Consider the following 16,202-nt stretch of genomic DNA (forward strand, 5'->3'; position numbering starts at 1 on the left):
CATGACGCCACGTGACCGTGTCTTGGTGTTTATCTCCTGCTTGTGTGACGTTCTGCGCACTGAACATGTGTTAATCTCCCATCTCGTTCATCACTGTTGTACGGGTCCTCACACATCACATGCCTCTTATTTCCACTGCTTCCTGCTCACCTCCCTCCCTGTCTCTGGAGGGATCATGTTTCACATGCTGTGCAGCAGATAGTGCAGAGTAGAGCAGCAAATCTGTGCCCCAGTAGCAGACAAGTAACTAGAGCACTACCTTACCCTTTGTAATAGAGGGGCATGCAGACCGCTATAAATAGAGGCAATGCCTGGGAGAGCGGAGAGGAATCCATGCAACTTAGTTTTTACACGACAATCCCTCCCACAGCAAGCCCTCTCAAAATCAAAAGGACTAGTGCTGCACAGAGCTGGGCAACATTAAGATTTAAAAATAAGAGGAGGGTCCCTGCTTGAGACTCCTTTTATGAACCAGAGAGGGGAGCTGCTAAGTTTTAGATGCTCCCATAAAACTATGCACACTAAAGTGTGCTATATGCACCTAAAGTATACATATATTTACTGTATCTTAAAGAACAAGTCACTGAAATGCATTGGTTTACAGAGCAGAGTTTTTCACTAATATAAGGGAAACCTATTGCATAATGGCAGCAAATCTTTTTGTACAGCGTAGTTCTTAAGGTCTTGCCAGTCAAATGTTACTTGGACCCCCACAATCACTAGTATGGAAGACCCTAGTCTCCTGCCCCCCCCCCCTGGAGGGGTTTTATGGAGTGGCAGTTGAGTATCTGCACTGCAGCTTCATACAACTCTGTGGAAGATACTGATAAAGTTTAGCGTACTCAGTTAGTGGGAAACCACATTTTGGTTACCATAAAAACCTAAGGCTTTCAGGAAAGATTGTTATTACAGAGTTGCAATAACGGATGGTAGAATTGTATACAGTATTTACTATGGGAAAATTAAGACCTGCTCAACCAACATTACGACTAATACGGCCATAACTACTTTCTAATATTTGTAAGTCTTGTTTTTGCTTAGTTTTTATTGTAATGGTTTCCTATTTTTCTCTTACAGGGTATTGAATATTTTTTATCCAGGGGTATACTTGATGACTCACCAAAGGAAATCGCAAAGTTCATCTTTTATACCAGAACGCTCAACTGGAAGAAACTAAGGATATATCTTGATGAAAGGTGAGGAGTGGGGGGGCAACACTCTGGTCCTATTTCAATTGAGTAGCCCACTTTGTGTTCACGGTTTAATCCCTGCACATGACCATTCTGTTTTTTTATTGTAGCTTGTGTTCTGTGTTTTTTTATTTTTTTTGGGAGGGGGGGGTGTTTGCCCACATATCGAAGACACGAGACTTAAGCCCTAAAAGTAAATCTCATGTTTGTGGCCTGACCAGCATAATAGCAGGAATCACACCTCTGCCCGCATAAACGAGGATCCAGGCAGTGCGACTGAGCTACTGGCCATGTTTTGAGCATCGGCACTGGTCACATTAGGTGGACATTCTGAGAGGGAATCAAAAAGAACACCAGGAGGTGCCATAAGAAAAATGTCACAGCAATATCCATACACAGGAGCATTTTTTTTTTTTTTTTTTTTTTTAAATTGTTCTAAGTGAAGAAAAAATAAATTTTGTTTGATCTAAAGGCCCTTTTACACCGGCCAACATTCGGCCGGTGCAGCGAGCGCCAATCAACGAGACATTGTTGATCGGCGCTCGTTTGCTCCAGTAACACGGAGCTATGGATGGGGGCGAGCGGTCGTTACTCCGATCGCTCGTCCTCATACATTATCATGTTGGCAGCGCGTCGCCCTGTTTACACAGGAGATGTGCTGCCAACAACGATGATGATTCACTTTTTTTTTTTAAAACGATACGACCAGCAGATGAACGAGCGTTTGCTCTTTAATCTGCTGATTGTTCCCCTGTTTACACAGGGCAATTATCAACAACGAGCGTTATATGAACGGTCGTCTGCACGATAATCTGCCAGTGTAAAACCCCCTTAACAGAGAAGTGTAATATTTAATCGCAGGAAAACCACTTATCCACATCAAAGGAAAACAATACATTTGAGGGCAGATTTATCAATGTATTTACATTACTCTTGCTGGTGTAATATTGAAAAATATGGACTTTAGACCGACTCAATATTTATGCAGCCGTTGTCCCGCTTTTTATGATACACCTGAGCGTGTAGTATAGCAGACAGGGTTTCAGTGCCCCTTGTTGAAGAATATAGACCCTGCTGGAGAGACGGGCACATTGCTCTGATGGTGCACCAATATTAGAAAATCTCCCCCACAGTTTCTGTTACTGTTCTCTACTTGATCTTACGTGAACAAAGTATATTCAGTTTTCCTTTTATTTTTCTAGGAGAGATGTATTGGATGAACTCGTGACTTTGCACAACTTCAGCAACCAATTTCTACCAAATGCACTGAGAGAGTTTTTTCGCCACATACATGCACCAGAAGAACGAGGCGAATACCTTGAAACACTCATTACAAAATTTTCGCACCGGTTTTGTGCTTGCAACCCTACGCTAGCACGAGACCTTGGTCTTAGCCCTGGTAAGACTGTAGAAAATAAAGTAAAAAAGTCTGAGAACAGATTTACTGCTTTTATGAAGTATAAGCCTACCACGGAGAGAGGCAAATAACTAAAATCACAGTTACCTTAATAAGGATTTTTTATTTATTGTAATGTATGACCCATCGGGTTTGATCAGTGGGAGTCTGGCCGCTGATACAACTACAGTTCCGAGAACCGGGTGACTTTAGTCCTGTTTGCTATGTAAGGCCTGCTTTCTCATCATGTATGGGACTAAAACCGATTCATTCTTGGAATTTTGAGAGTCCCAGTCGTCAGACCCCCACTAATCAATATTTTATGATCTATACAATTAATAGGTCATAAAACATGTTCTGGGAAAACCTCTCTAATATTCAACTCCAACCACAAATTAGGTTAGGGTTGTTTTTATTCCACTGCAGTTAATTGTGATTTATTTAGGATTGCTGCTAGAATAAAATATACAATAATAATGAAAAGAACACTATTCTTCTAAGAACTATATTTTTTAGCCTGCTCACCTCTGTCTGTCTTTTACTGCAGCTCAGGAATAGATCAGAAGACCTGCTTGTAGTGAAAACACATGGAGCAGGGAAGAGGTCAATTGCAAAAAATATTTGTTGTAAAACAATCTAATCTATAGACCAGCACATACCACAGATCATCTTCTGTCACTAGGCCAGACTTGGCAACCAGTTATTTATCTCTTTTAAGCTTTACTATCCTAGTTTTGTGAATGTGGATATCATAAGTCTAGGCTTTTTGATTGTATAATCCATAATGTTCCTGGTACTGCCAGACTGGATAAATGCCAACGATTACTATACTCAGTTTTAGTCCAAGAACTCTAAGAGTGCTCTCCTTTCCTGCGTTCTCGTATGTACAGTGAAACCGCATTGAGATGACAACCCAAAATTGCATTCAAAAGTGGTCTTCCGGGGAGCTGGTCTTCTCAAAGAAGTTGTCCAGTATTCAGAATATATGATGGAACAGAAAATCTGTCACAGGGAATCTGGTTTTGATAAGGGGGTGGTCTTCTCAAAGAGGTGGCCTTTTAGAGGGGTTTCACTGTTGTTGATTGTCTTTTTATGTCTGCCATGTTCTCCATTTACTTGTGGTAAAAAATGAAACCTCTCCCATAGACCTATGTTGTTAAAACCTGGCCTCTAATGGTTAAAGGGTAACAAAACTTTAAAAAAAAAAAAAAAAAAACTTGTCATAGTGACATGTTAGGAGTATTGATCGGTGGGGGTCTGCGCACTGAGACCCCACCGATCGCTAAAACAAATCATCAGAAGCGCTACGCTGAGCCACTTGGTTTCTTATCGGCTTTTCTTGGAAAGTTGAGCAATTGGCGTACAGGTGCAATAAAAAGTCTATGATCCTGTACACCAACTTCTCGGCCGATCAGAAACTAAGAGGCTCAGCGCTCACCCTAGTGCTAATGTCTCTTCATTTTAGCGATTGGTGAGGGTCTCCGTGCTCAGACCCCCATCGATCAAAACTTCTGACATGTCACTTTGACATATCAGAAGGTTTTTGAAAATTTAGTTACCCATTAAGTCGGTCACTTAGTCTCACCGTTGCCATATATAGTATTAAAATGCACCTCCGAGTATTAAGTTTAGTGCTTTTTTACCGTCTTCTGCCCTGTAATTGAGACACAGATCCCCACTGATTGCTTGAGCCCTATTGGCGTCACTCCACCAGTGAAGCTGTCAGGACGTTACAGTCCTATTGATTTTAATGGGAATGTTGGCTGCCCCTCCTAGGGATTCAGAAATCTTGTACTGAAGACAAAAGTGCGCAGCACCGTTGCCTTTTTGTTCTTTTAGTCAGCGGAGCACCTCCCAACTTCAGTGACCCTACCAATTTCATTGACTTGTCAGAAGATGTTTTAGAATGCACCTTAGTAACGTCTCACAGTATAAATATGCGTTAAATGGTGAGTAAGTCTGTGTAAATAATAATTTAGTACTGATTTGTTTTCTTTTCCTTACATATCTGTAGATGCTCTAAAACGTTCTCATATACTTTGTTTAAATTCCTTACCGTTTACAAGATGTCAACTTGCTGTCAGTGAATGTGAACACTGTTTAGATTCAGCGGCTGTACACCGGTACATATCTAGTGCCACTCTCCGCTGAGAAGTGGATTTGATTGTATCTGGTATTGGTAATGCTCTTGATCTGAATACATCAGCAGCACAAATCACTGATCGTTTGCTACAATGTATCATTCGGCAGTCCAGGCTGTTTAGCTCACAGAGCATTGCCTAGACTGGATACACTTGTATCCACTTCTCAGCCAGAGCAGGACGAAGTATATACCAGTTTGTGATTGTTCTCATCCTCTGCAGGGCACACTTCCTGCATATGGTGAGGAATTGGAACAAAGTATATTACAAAGTTCGCTTTATTTACGTAAAACCGGACAACCTCTTGCGGAAACAGGATTTGGGCTTTAAATGGATGTAACTGTTAATCTCCTAGTAACCTGCAATCTGTGCATAGTTGTTATATCACAATGTTAGAATAAAATATCAATAGTAATATTCTAGTAACCTGCACAATGGGAAGTTACTATTTTAATTTTATATACGTTTCACTTCTCTTTAGATCCAATCAATTCTTTAATATTGGGGGGAATTTAAGGAAGCAAATGCAAACTGTACCGTAATGATGCCCATAGCTGCCCATCAGGGTCCAGCTCTTTATTTTGCTTGGCAGGTTGGGAAATGAAAGGAGCTTTATCAATTGGTTGAAAAGGCAAAATGTAGAAGTTGCCCGTAGCATTAGTTTAAATTTCTCTCGTATGGATTTTCAGTCCTAAATATCTCATCCATCGCGCATTGTATGTTCCTATTATTATTAATGCATGCTTTTCTTGTGTTCTGTTCTAGATGCAGTGTATGTTCTGTGCTATTCTTTGATTCTGCTTTCCATCGATCTGGCCAGTCCTCATGTGAAGAACAAAATGTCAAAGAGAGAGTTTATCAGAAACACCCGTCGTGCTGCTCCGAATATTAGCGAAGAATTTGTAGGGCACCTTTATGACAACATTTACCTTGTTGGCCATGTGGCTGTGTAAAAGCTTAATCTCTAAAATATTAGTCAACTACTACTACAGCTCTCCAAAGCATTGACCCAGTTGGCAAATATGGGGTTACGATAGTGCTGGTCATTCTAACCTCTGTCTACAATCTAATGATCTGTTCTGGCGTTTCTTAGCAATCTACCTTGGATGAGAATAATTTTTTTTCTGAATAGATTTGCTTATCATGTCTTGCACATAACCATGCCATTAGACTGACCTAGCCGGTTATGACTGTTAAACTGACATTACAATGTAGGCCTTCCCTCAGGGCGTTGGATCTAAACACTAGATTTTGTTTTGGAACGCATTTTACCAATGCATTTTTTTTGTTTGTTTTTTTTAATATCTTGTAATTTGTACATACTAAAGAGATTTATAATCAGAATATAAATATTAAATATGTAAAGTATTTTAACTAAAGCTTTTGTGTATCTTGATTTTTATGCAAGGGATGTTACGTTAATGATGGCACAAATTCAACATGTTGGGGATTAAGAAACTCAAATTCCTTGGTCAATGTTCTTAAAGGAGCAGTAAATGGAAGAAAAGAAAAACTAATCTTGCATTCTAAATGGTGAAAGAAAAAACCAAATCACTCTTGCGTGTCCCACGAGGCATCTATTATGCGTCCTCCCCTCCCGCTAAGGGCATGTTCACACGGAGTGTGTTCAGGCGTATTTCGGGGCATTTACGGCTTACAAGTTGTAGGTTTTTCATGGCACCATTTATTGTACCATATAATATACTGAAAAAACACAAAAAAAATCTTCATGGGGTGGAATAGAAAATAACAGCAATTTCTCCATTGTTTTTTACATTTTATTTGTACGCTGTTGTACGGTAAAGACGACAAAAATTTTTATTTTGCCAGTCAATGCGATACCAAACTTGTGTGTGTGTATGTATGTATGTATATATATATATATATAATCTGACTTACTACTTTTACAAGTAGCTGTGCGAGAACTTGTTTTTGTGGGATGAGCTGTAGTTTTTATTGGTGCCATTTTAAGGTTCATACAACCTTTTGATCGCTTTTCATTCAATTTTTTTTTAGGGAGCTGAGGTGTGATTCTGGTGTTTTTTTTTTTTTTATGTCATTTACTCTGTCGGATAAATAATGTTGTTATAATAATTTGGGCTTTTACTGACGCAGCAATACCAATTATGTTTTGTTTTTTTCATTTTTACATTACTCAATAATTTCTTAAATGGGGGAAAAAAATATTTAAAAGTTTAAAAAATTAATTTTTATTTTTTATTTTTTTTTAGTCCCCCTGGGGACTTGAACATGCGATTTATTAGAATGCTTGCACAATATACTGCAATACTTTGCAATGTATTATGATTTTTAAAGGCTCCTACTAAGCCCTGCCTTAGGGCTTAATAGAAGCACCAAGATGGCCGATGTGGGGGGCCTTCGGCAATCTGCATTTCCCAAGGGGGGCTGATGGAGGGACAGAGGGGGCTTCACCCCTCTCTCTAAGGGGTTAAACGACCAGGAACGGAGTTATAAACAATCCTAGCTGTCAGTGCAAGGTGTCAGCTGTAACATACAGCTGACACCCGCGGTGTATGAGCCCGCTCCACCCCCCGCGCAGTCTATGACGTACAGTTATGTCGGTTAAAGGTTATGGACGCTTTCTAATGCATTTTATTTATATATATATATTATTGCATTGTATATATTTTATTTAAAAAAATTATATTTCCAATTGGTTTTAATAAAAATGTCGGTCTTCTGCAGCTTGGCTACTAGAGCCAGAACACCTGATTGTCTGCTTATCACTATCCTCTTTCTGCTCTCCTGAACCCTATTCTAAGATGACATCTTGTTTGATTTATGTTTCTTTTGTTTGGTTGTAAAGATGTCAGCTTAGACTAGCGTTCAGGAGAGCAGAGAGAGAAGACAGTGATGGATTTTATCAGTAGCAAATCTGTAATACCGATGGGCTGCCTATTCAGGAGATAATTGATTTACATAAGACAGAAAAACAGATGTATTACTGATGATCTGCTGATTCAATATGAATTACAAACCAATCAAATACTGATGATAAATCCTTATTTTAAACATTTTCCATAGATTTCAATGGGCATTTTACATCCGAGGAATTAAAGTAGTGCCTGTTGCATTTTTTAAATATGTGCATATCTTATATGACCTTGTGAACAGCGACCTAGATTAACATTCGCTCTGTAGGGGTAAGTTCACACGTAGCGTAAATACTGCAGACTTTCCACAACGGATTTCATTGTGGAAAATTTGCAGCATTAATACAGTAGCAGCAAAGTGAATAAGATTTGTACAAATCTCATCCACACGCTGCATAAATGATGAGCGGAAAAAATGCTCAGAAATTGACCTGCGGTACAGTTTTTTAATCCACAGCATGTCAATTGTATTTGCATAATCGCTTCTTTTTTTACTGTGGCTTTTCCCCATTTAATTCAATGGGAGATAAAACCCGCAACAAATAGCACATATTGTGATTTTTTTTTTTTTATGTGGCCGAAAAGCTGTGATTCAGAAAAAAACTCCGAACTCAGAAAAAAAAATATCTTATACTTACCCAGAATTCTGTGCTTCTTCATCCAATCACAAGCTGCAGAGGGACGTGTCGCCATGGCTACGTACGTATGAAGGTTTTTTTTTTGTTTTTTTTATCTGTGTAGTTTTCCGCAGCGGACATTCTGGCCGAAAAACTGCACCAGAATTTTTGGTGCGGTTTTTCGTCCAGAATTCATTGCGGCCGCCAAGGCACAGGACCTGTTCGCGCTTCATCTTCAGCGGCTGTCAGCTGTAATATACAGCTGACATCCTGCTGAAACGGCGGCGACGGCAGTTTCCGCCGATCGCCACCATTTAACCCCTTCAATGCAGCTGTCAATGGTGTCCGCCGCATTGAAGTGGTCGACAGAGGGAGGGGGCTCCCTCTGTACCTCCCTTGCCACCGCGCGAAATAGTGTGGGTTGCTATGGCAATCAGGAAGCCGTTGCTAGACTTCCTGGTTGCCCAGGCACTGAAGCCTATTAGGTCGTGCCCGAGGTAGAACCCAGTAGGCTAACTATCATATGACGAATGACATAAGTAGTGCAGTGTATTGTACAGGGGATCATAAGATCAGATCTTCAAGTCTCCAGGTAAGTGTAAAAAAAAAAATGTTGAAGAAAAATAAATAAATAAAAAGTTGTAACTACTAAAAACAATCACCCTGTTTCCCTGATCAAGCCCTTTATAATTTGAAAAAAAATCAAAACATGAAAAAATGGTATGGCATGGACTATAAAAATATCACTATTTTTACCGCTCGGTGAACACTGTAAAAAACGTAAATAAAAAACAATGACCGCATTAGATTTTTTATTCATCTTGTCTCCAAAAAATATTTTATAAAAAGTGATCAAAAAGTCGCAAGTAACCCAAATACCAATAGAAACTACAGGTCGTCACGCATAACAAGCCCTCCCGCAGCGATATCAACTGAAAAAGAAAAAAATTATGGCTGTCAGAAAATGGCGACACTAAAACATTATTTTTTTTAGAAAAGAGTATTTTTATTGTGGGAACGCAGTGAAACGTAAAAAAAACAATACAAATTTGGTTTCGCTGTAATCGTATCGACCCGCAGAATAAAGTGAACATGTTGTTTATACTGCACGGTGAACGCTGTAAAAAAAGAAGAAACAAAACCGTGCTAGCATTGCTGTTTTTTGGTTTCCTCATCTCCCAAAAAATGGAATAAATAGTGATAAAAAAATACCGCATGTACCCCAAAATGGAACAAATAAAAATTACAGCTCATTCCAGAAAAACCAGCCCTCACACAGTTCAGTCAATGGAAAAATAACACGTTATGACTCTCAAAAAGCAATGATGCAAAGTGAAGGACCAGACTAATTTTTTAGGTCCAGTAGTTTTTCCCACATCCTCATTTGCTAGACCCCATACGTGAACCCCGTAGATGCAGCAGAGATGAGGAAACTTTAGGGCCTTGTGCGGCTTGTAGGGCTAGTGAAGAAGTCAAAGATTAGGCAATACTGGAGCGCAGATATTTTGTATAATACCCCAAAAAAACCCGGCCTGTGCATTGTTTCAAAGCGTACCACACCAATCCATGGATTATTCATTCACCCCATTATTACATCATCCTTTTATGCCCTGATGCACTCCGCCCAGTTTACATATACACTGATGTACTCCGCCCAGCTTACATATACCCTGGTGTACTGTGCACAGCTTACATATATCCTGATGTACTCCGCCCAGCTTACATAAACCTTGATGTACTCCGCCCAGCTTACATAAACCCTGATGTACTCCGCCCAGCTTACATATACCCTGATGTACTCCGCCCAGCTTACATAAACCTTGATGTACTCCGCCCAGCTTACCTAAACCTTGATGTACTCCGCCCAGCTTACATATACCCTGATGTACTCCGCCCAGCTTACATATGCCCCCACATTATAAACTGAAATACCAGTAAAACACCAAGCAAAATCTGTGCTTCAAAAGCCAAATGGTGGACCAACTGAGCCTGGCAGTGTGCCCAAAACGCAATTTATGACCACATATGGGTTATAACTGTATTCTGGAGAATGGGGTGTGTGTCTACGGTGGTACAAGCTGGGCACAACACATTGTGCGCAGAAATGGCATATCTGTGGAAAACGGCAATTTTTAATCTGCAACATCTATTGTTTACTCATTTTTGCAAAGCACTTGTGGGGTCAAAATGCTCACTACACTTCTAGATGAATTCCTTGTGGGATCTAGTTTCCAAAATGGGGTAGTTTTTTTGGGGGTTCCACTGTACTGGTACCTTAGCTCAATGCAACATGGTGTCAAAGACGGATCTTGTAAAATATCCACTCCAAATACTAAATGGCGCTCCTTCCCTTTTTAGAGCCCTGCTGTGTGTCCAAATAGCCGTTTATGACCACCTGGTGGGGTATTGCCTTACTCTGGAGAGAATGCTTTACAAACATTGAGGTGCTTTTCTCCTATAGTCCTTGTGAAAATGCTAAATTTTGGGCTAGAACTACATCTTTTCGCAAAATTATAAAAAAAAATTTATTTTCACATCCCAATTCTAATTTCAGCAAAAACCTGTGTGGTCAAAATGCTCACTACACCCCTAGATTAATTCCTCAAGGGGTGTAGTTTACCAAATGGAGTCACTTTGGGGGGTTTCCACTATATTGGTACCTTAGGAGCTTTACAAATGCGACATGGTGCAGAGAAATAAATCCAGCAAAATATGCACTCCAAAAACTAAATGGCGTGCCCTCCCTTCTGAGTCCTGCCGTTTGCCCAAACAGCAGTTTATGACCACATGTTTGGTATTTCCGTACTCGGGAGAAGTGGCTTTACAAATGTTGGGGTGCTTTTCCTCATTTATTTGTTGAAAAAAATGTAAATTCTGAGGTAAAGCTACATCTTTTTGGAAAATAATGTAATTTTTCATTTCACTGCCCAATTCTAATGAAATCTATGAAACACCTGAGGGGTCAAAATGCTCACTACACCCTAGATGAATTCCTCAAGGGGTGTAGTTTCCAAAATGGGGTCTTTTTGGGGGTGTTTCCTTTTTGTTTTGGCACAACAAGACCGCTTCTAACCTGACATGGTGCCTGAAATATAATTTAAGAAAAGAAAGGCCCTAAAATCCACTAGGTTCTCCTTTTGTGCCCTTTGTTTCAGTTCATTAGCACACTAGGGCCACATGTGGGATATTTCTAAAAACTGCAGAATCGGGGAAATAAATATTAAATATTGCAGGAAAAATTGATTAAAATGTAATTTCTGCTAAAAAAAAAATGAAATTTGCAAATTTCCGTTCCACTTTGCTTTAATTCCTGTGAAATGCATAAAGGGTTAAGAAACTTCCTAAATGCTGTTTTGAATACTTTAAGGGGTGCAGTTTTTGAAATGTGGTGATTTGTGGGGGTTCCTAATATATAAGGCCCTCAAAGCCACTTCAGATCTGAACTGTTCCCTAAAAAAAAATAGGCTTTTGAAATTTTCTTGAAAATGTGAGAAATTGCTGCTAAACTTATAAGCCTTGTAACGTCCTAGAAAGATTAAGGGATGTTCAAAAAAATTATGCCTACATAAAGTATACATATGGGAAATGTAAACTAGTAACTATTTTGTGTGGTATAACTGCCTGTCTTACAAGCAGACACATTTGAATTGTGAAAAATGCTAATTTTTGCAAATTTTCTCTAAATTTTGATGTTTTTCACCAAAAAATATTGAATTTATCGACCAAATGTTTTTTACTAACAAAGTACAATATGTCACGAGAAAACAATCTCCGAATCGCTTGGATAGGTAAAAGCATTCCCGAGTTATTACCACATAAAGTAACACACGTCGGATTTGAAAAATGAGTCTGTCATTTGGTCCAAAAGTGGCTGCGGCGGGAAGGGTCCACTTTCAAGCGAGTGTTTTTCGTTTATATTTATATCCATTTTTCTTCTGTCTGTAATACAGAGCTAATTTCAATCTATGAGGCAATTCACATGGGCATATAAGGGCCTGTTCACATCGGCGTTAGTTTCCGCTGAGGGGTTCCGTCGGAGGTTTCCATCAGGTTAACCCCTCAGCGGAAAGACCAACGGAAACATCAGTTTCCATTTCCCTCACCAATGAATTCAATGTTGACGGAAACCTAGCTAATGGTTTCTGTCTGTCACTGTTTGTGACAGGGTTCCGTCATTTTGGACGGAATCAATAGCGCAGTTGAATGAACAGAAAGAAACAGATTTTCATATCCGCAGCATAATCTATCTGTTCTGGAGATGCCGGCTATATCTGCCCCAAAATCCGCATGTAACCACAAGCAGATTTTAATGAAGATATTTGTGCACATTTTTAGGACGCGTCCCATAAGTTTTATGCTGTGTGTTCGTTCAGCCTAACACTGTCCAATCAGTGCTGACAATGTCCGAATGTGTAGGGATACACCCTATCGGAATGGTAACAGCCCAGTTGGGAATTTATTGATAGATTTCCAGGAGAAACAAATGAACGGTACATGTTATTTCATGGGGAATACAAGGATTTGCTAAAACAGACCTGTCCGGAGAGATGATCGGTCTTCTTTAAAGGAGAAATAAACAAGCCTATGCTTCACTTACAAAAAATATACAACTATGTATTTAATTATATTACATTGGATTTTTGTTAATTTTTTTTTTTCAATATTAATTATTATTAATCATTTTTTTTAAAGACATTTGCACAAAAGCTTAATTTTCTCAGATCCTAATAAAGCCTCAGCTTGCGTATAAAGATCCTTTCCAATCTCCCAAGTACAATTACGGAGACTAAGGACAGGCACGGAGGATTTCCTGCTTCTCCCATGGGTAGATTTTAGTTTTCGTTTGACAGAAGGTGGAATTTCAGTATTCTTGAGCAAGACCAATGCAATCTTGGCATGACTGTTTGAACACTGATTCTTTTAGTTTTCTCCATTTTAAACAATTTCAAACTAAATTAACTTCTGGGCTGGAAGAAGCAGGAAAATGTTTTCCTGGAAGAAAACACGCAGTGTAGTTACTGTAAATTTATGCAAACCGCGCTAACCACGGCTCGGTCAAATGGCCTGATAACTGGAAAAATAGTAACGTGATACCTACATTTTCTTTTTGAATAGGGAAAGGAGGAAATGTTCATCTAAGAGCAAAGGTTTTCTGGAGGAGAACGTGATCGTCTCATTCATTTCTCTATGTAATTTGTATCCTGACAATTGTTTGTTTTTTTTACATTTAAAAGATTTTGCCTCCTTTTCCAATTAAACTGAAAAGCAAAAATAAAAAGGGCACACCGCTTTCTTGGAGGGAAGTTGTAATTGCAAATCTTGGCTTTCTTCTTGCCACTGAGAGACAGGAAGGTTGGATTTAATTTAAAATGATTAATGAGATTTTCTCAGACTCCCTGCCTTCAGCATCACTGCAGTATGTCAGCACAACAACTTGAAATAACTGGACGCCACTCTGTCGCCCAAAACAGTGTTCCCGGAGAAAAATAAACCACCTAACCGATGCCAGGTACATCTCAGTAGCATTGTCTCCATATTGCTGACAGCTAATGTCAGCAGACCTCATGGTGTTTAACCCTCGTGAGTGATGTTTAGCACCAAAATATTTAATTTAGGCAATTAATGTTATGATATTAATGTTTATTAACTTCTTTTTTTTTTTTTGCTTCACATCTACAATTGAAAACTAATTCTGTCATTAACTGTCCTAATTTCCGCAGTTAGTACTTGCCAAGTAGATTGTTTTGAATTAAAAAAGTTGTACTTCAACGGTAGTATAAATATATGAGAGCATTAGTAAAACACAGTCATTTTACCTAGCTTGGAGTTTGTATGTGTTCTCCTGTGTTTGCCTGGGTTTCCTCCTGGTACCCCGGATAGGGTTAGTGGCTTTCCATGACATTGACCCTAGGAAATTAGATTGTGAGCCACTGGGCCCCATATAAGTACATTCTGTGAACAAACACTGCAATCTGCACAAGGCGTCATAAATAACAAGGAATTCATGAGATTCATACACTTTACAGCAAGACCTTTTTAATGGTAAAAAGCACAATTTTTCATGAAAATAAAGTCACCTGTGCCCAATGGAGGAGGGGAGCATAAGAGTTGACACATATATTATACAAACCCCACAACTTTAGCACCCTGGGCTCCACTTCCGTCTATTGTGCATACAGGAGTGGCTCAAAAAGAGCACATTAAGGTCATGGAGTGGCCTAGCCAGTCTCCAGACCTTAATCCCATTGAAAACTTATGGAGGGAGCTGAAAATACGAGTTGCAAAGCGACAGCCTCGAAATCTTAATGATTTACAGATGATCTGCAAAGAGGAGTGGGCCAAAATTCCATCTAACATGTGCAAACCTCATCATCAACTACAAAAAACGTCTGACTGCTGTGCTTGCCAACAAGGGTTTTGCCACCAAGTATTAAGTCTTGTTTGCCAAAGGGATCAAATACTTATTTCTCTGTGCACAATGCAAATAGATATATATAATTTTGACAATGTGATTTTCTGTTTTTTTTTTTTGTTTTTTTTTTATATAATCTCTCACTGGTAAAATTTACCTAGCCTAAAAATTCTAGTCTCTTCATGTCTTTGACAGTGGGCAAACTTACAAAATCAGCAAGGGATCAAATACTTATTTCCTTCACTGTACATGCTCCACTAGTTAAAGCTCACGGAATGCTGGAGAAAGCCTACCGCCTTCCTACGCAGTAATGACAATATGCAGAGAGCAGTGCCTCTCCTGGCTGCTGACCGTTTGGGGAAGGCAGACACATTGGTTATATGAAGCCAGAAGGTGTGCAAAATACAGTTTAATTGTGGATCCAGTTTGAACACTCCAAGGGCAGTTTGCATTTTTTTTTAGTGGCCAGGCCATAGAAGTTATTAGAGAACAACCGAAAAAGTTAAGCACCAGCAGCAACTTTCTAGTCACATTGGCTACCTGACTCTTGGGATTTGTCAAGCCATGGATAAAGCATATACATGTGGTACTAGAATTTTGCGTAATGCATTAATACATCATAAAAAAAAGTCTAATGTATAGATACGGTAACAAACCCAAGCTTACTGCTTAGATATGGTACCAGAACCAAGCTAGTAGCATAAAAACCGGTTCAGTACCTGCATACAGTAACCGATCCAATAACAGAGCTTATTGCACACATCCACAGAAATATATCTATTTTCCTCATCTGGGTCACTCTATCAGGTGTGTTTTTTGTGAGCCCATTCTCCGTGTGTAATAAGGGGGCCTTCCATCGTCTGCAGGGTCTCACTCTGTTAACTCAGTCTTCTAAGTCTTTGTTAACCAATCTCAGTTTCCAGCACAATTCACGGTTTTACCACAACCTTCACACATTTTTGGCCTGCATTCCTCTCCAAATTCACCTTTCATTGGTTACAATGGGAAATCTGTGTGTCAGTGCAGAAGTCACAGAAATTTTCTGCCCAGTTTTAAAATCTGCGTTGTGGGGCGTGTCACGTTGTGAATGGGACTAAGGGTATGTTCACATGCCCTACTTACGGACGTAATTCAGGTGTTTTCCGCCTCGAATTACAACCGAAAAAACGGCTCCAAACCGCCAGCAAACCTGCGCCATCTGAATTCAATTGGTCTTACGGTGTCCTGTGCAGACGGGCTTTTTTTTTTTACGTGCCGCTGTCAAAGAAGCGCATGTCACTTCTTGGGACATAATTGGAGCCGTTTTTCATTGACTCCAATGGAAATTAGCTCCAATTATGCCCGTAAAAGACACTGCGAAAAACGCGTGCGCTTGTCAAAACGTCAAATTCAGGAGCTGTTTTTGGCTGAAAACAGCTCTGTAATTTGAGACGTAATTGGCGTTGCCGTGTGAACATACCTTAAGCCTTATGCAGATCTGCGGCACTTCATACTGGAAATTCACAGAAAAAAATCTGCAAGAACCTCTGGGATTTCTGAGGCATTGGATTAA

General features: G+C 39.5%; 1 protein-coding gene across 1 annotated transcript in view; it reads left to right on the top strand.

Moving 5' to 3' along the window:
- The window catches only part of FBXO8 (F-box protein 8), a 45,530-nt gene extending 39,465 nt beyond the window's left edge, over window positions 1-6,065 (top strand). The window contains exons 5-7 of the mRNA XM_075860248.1: window positions 1,078-1,196; window positions 2,393-2,589; window positions 5,493-6,065. Coding sequence (XP_075716363.1) covers window positions 1,078-1,196; window positions 2,393-2,589; window positions 5,493-5,680 — 504 coding nt within the window. The 3' untranslated portion in view covers window positions 5,681-6,065. The remainder of the gene's footprint in view (window positions 1-1,077; window positions 1,197-2,392; window positions 2,590-5,492) is intronic.
- Window positions 6,066-16,202: the final 10,137 nt, after the last annotated feature.

The sequence above is a fragment of the Rhinoderma darwinii genome, chromosome 1 (assembly GCF_050947455.1).
Source record: "Rhinoderma darwinii isolate aRhiDar2 chromosome 1, aRhiDar2.hap1, whole genome shotgun sequence".
Lineage (NCBI taxonomy): Eukaryota > Metazoa > Chordata > Amphibia > Anura > Rhinodermatidae > Rhinoderma > Rhinoderma darwinii.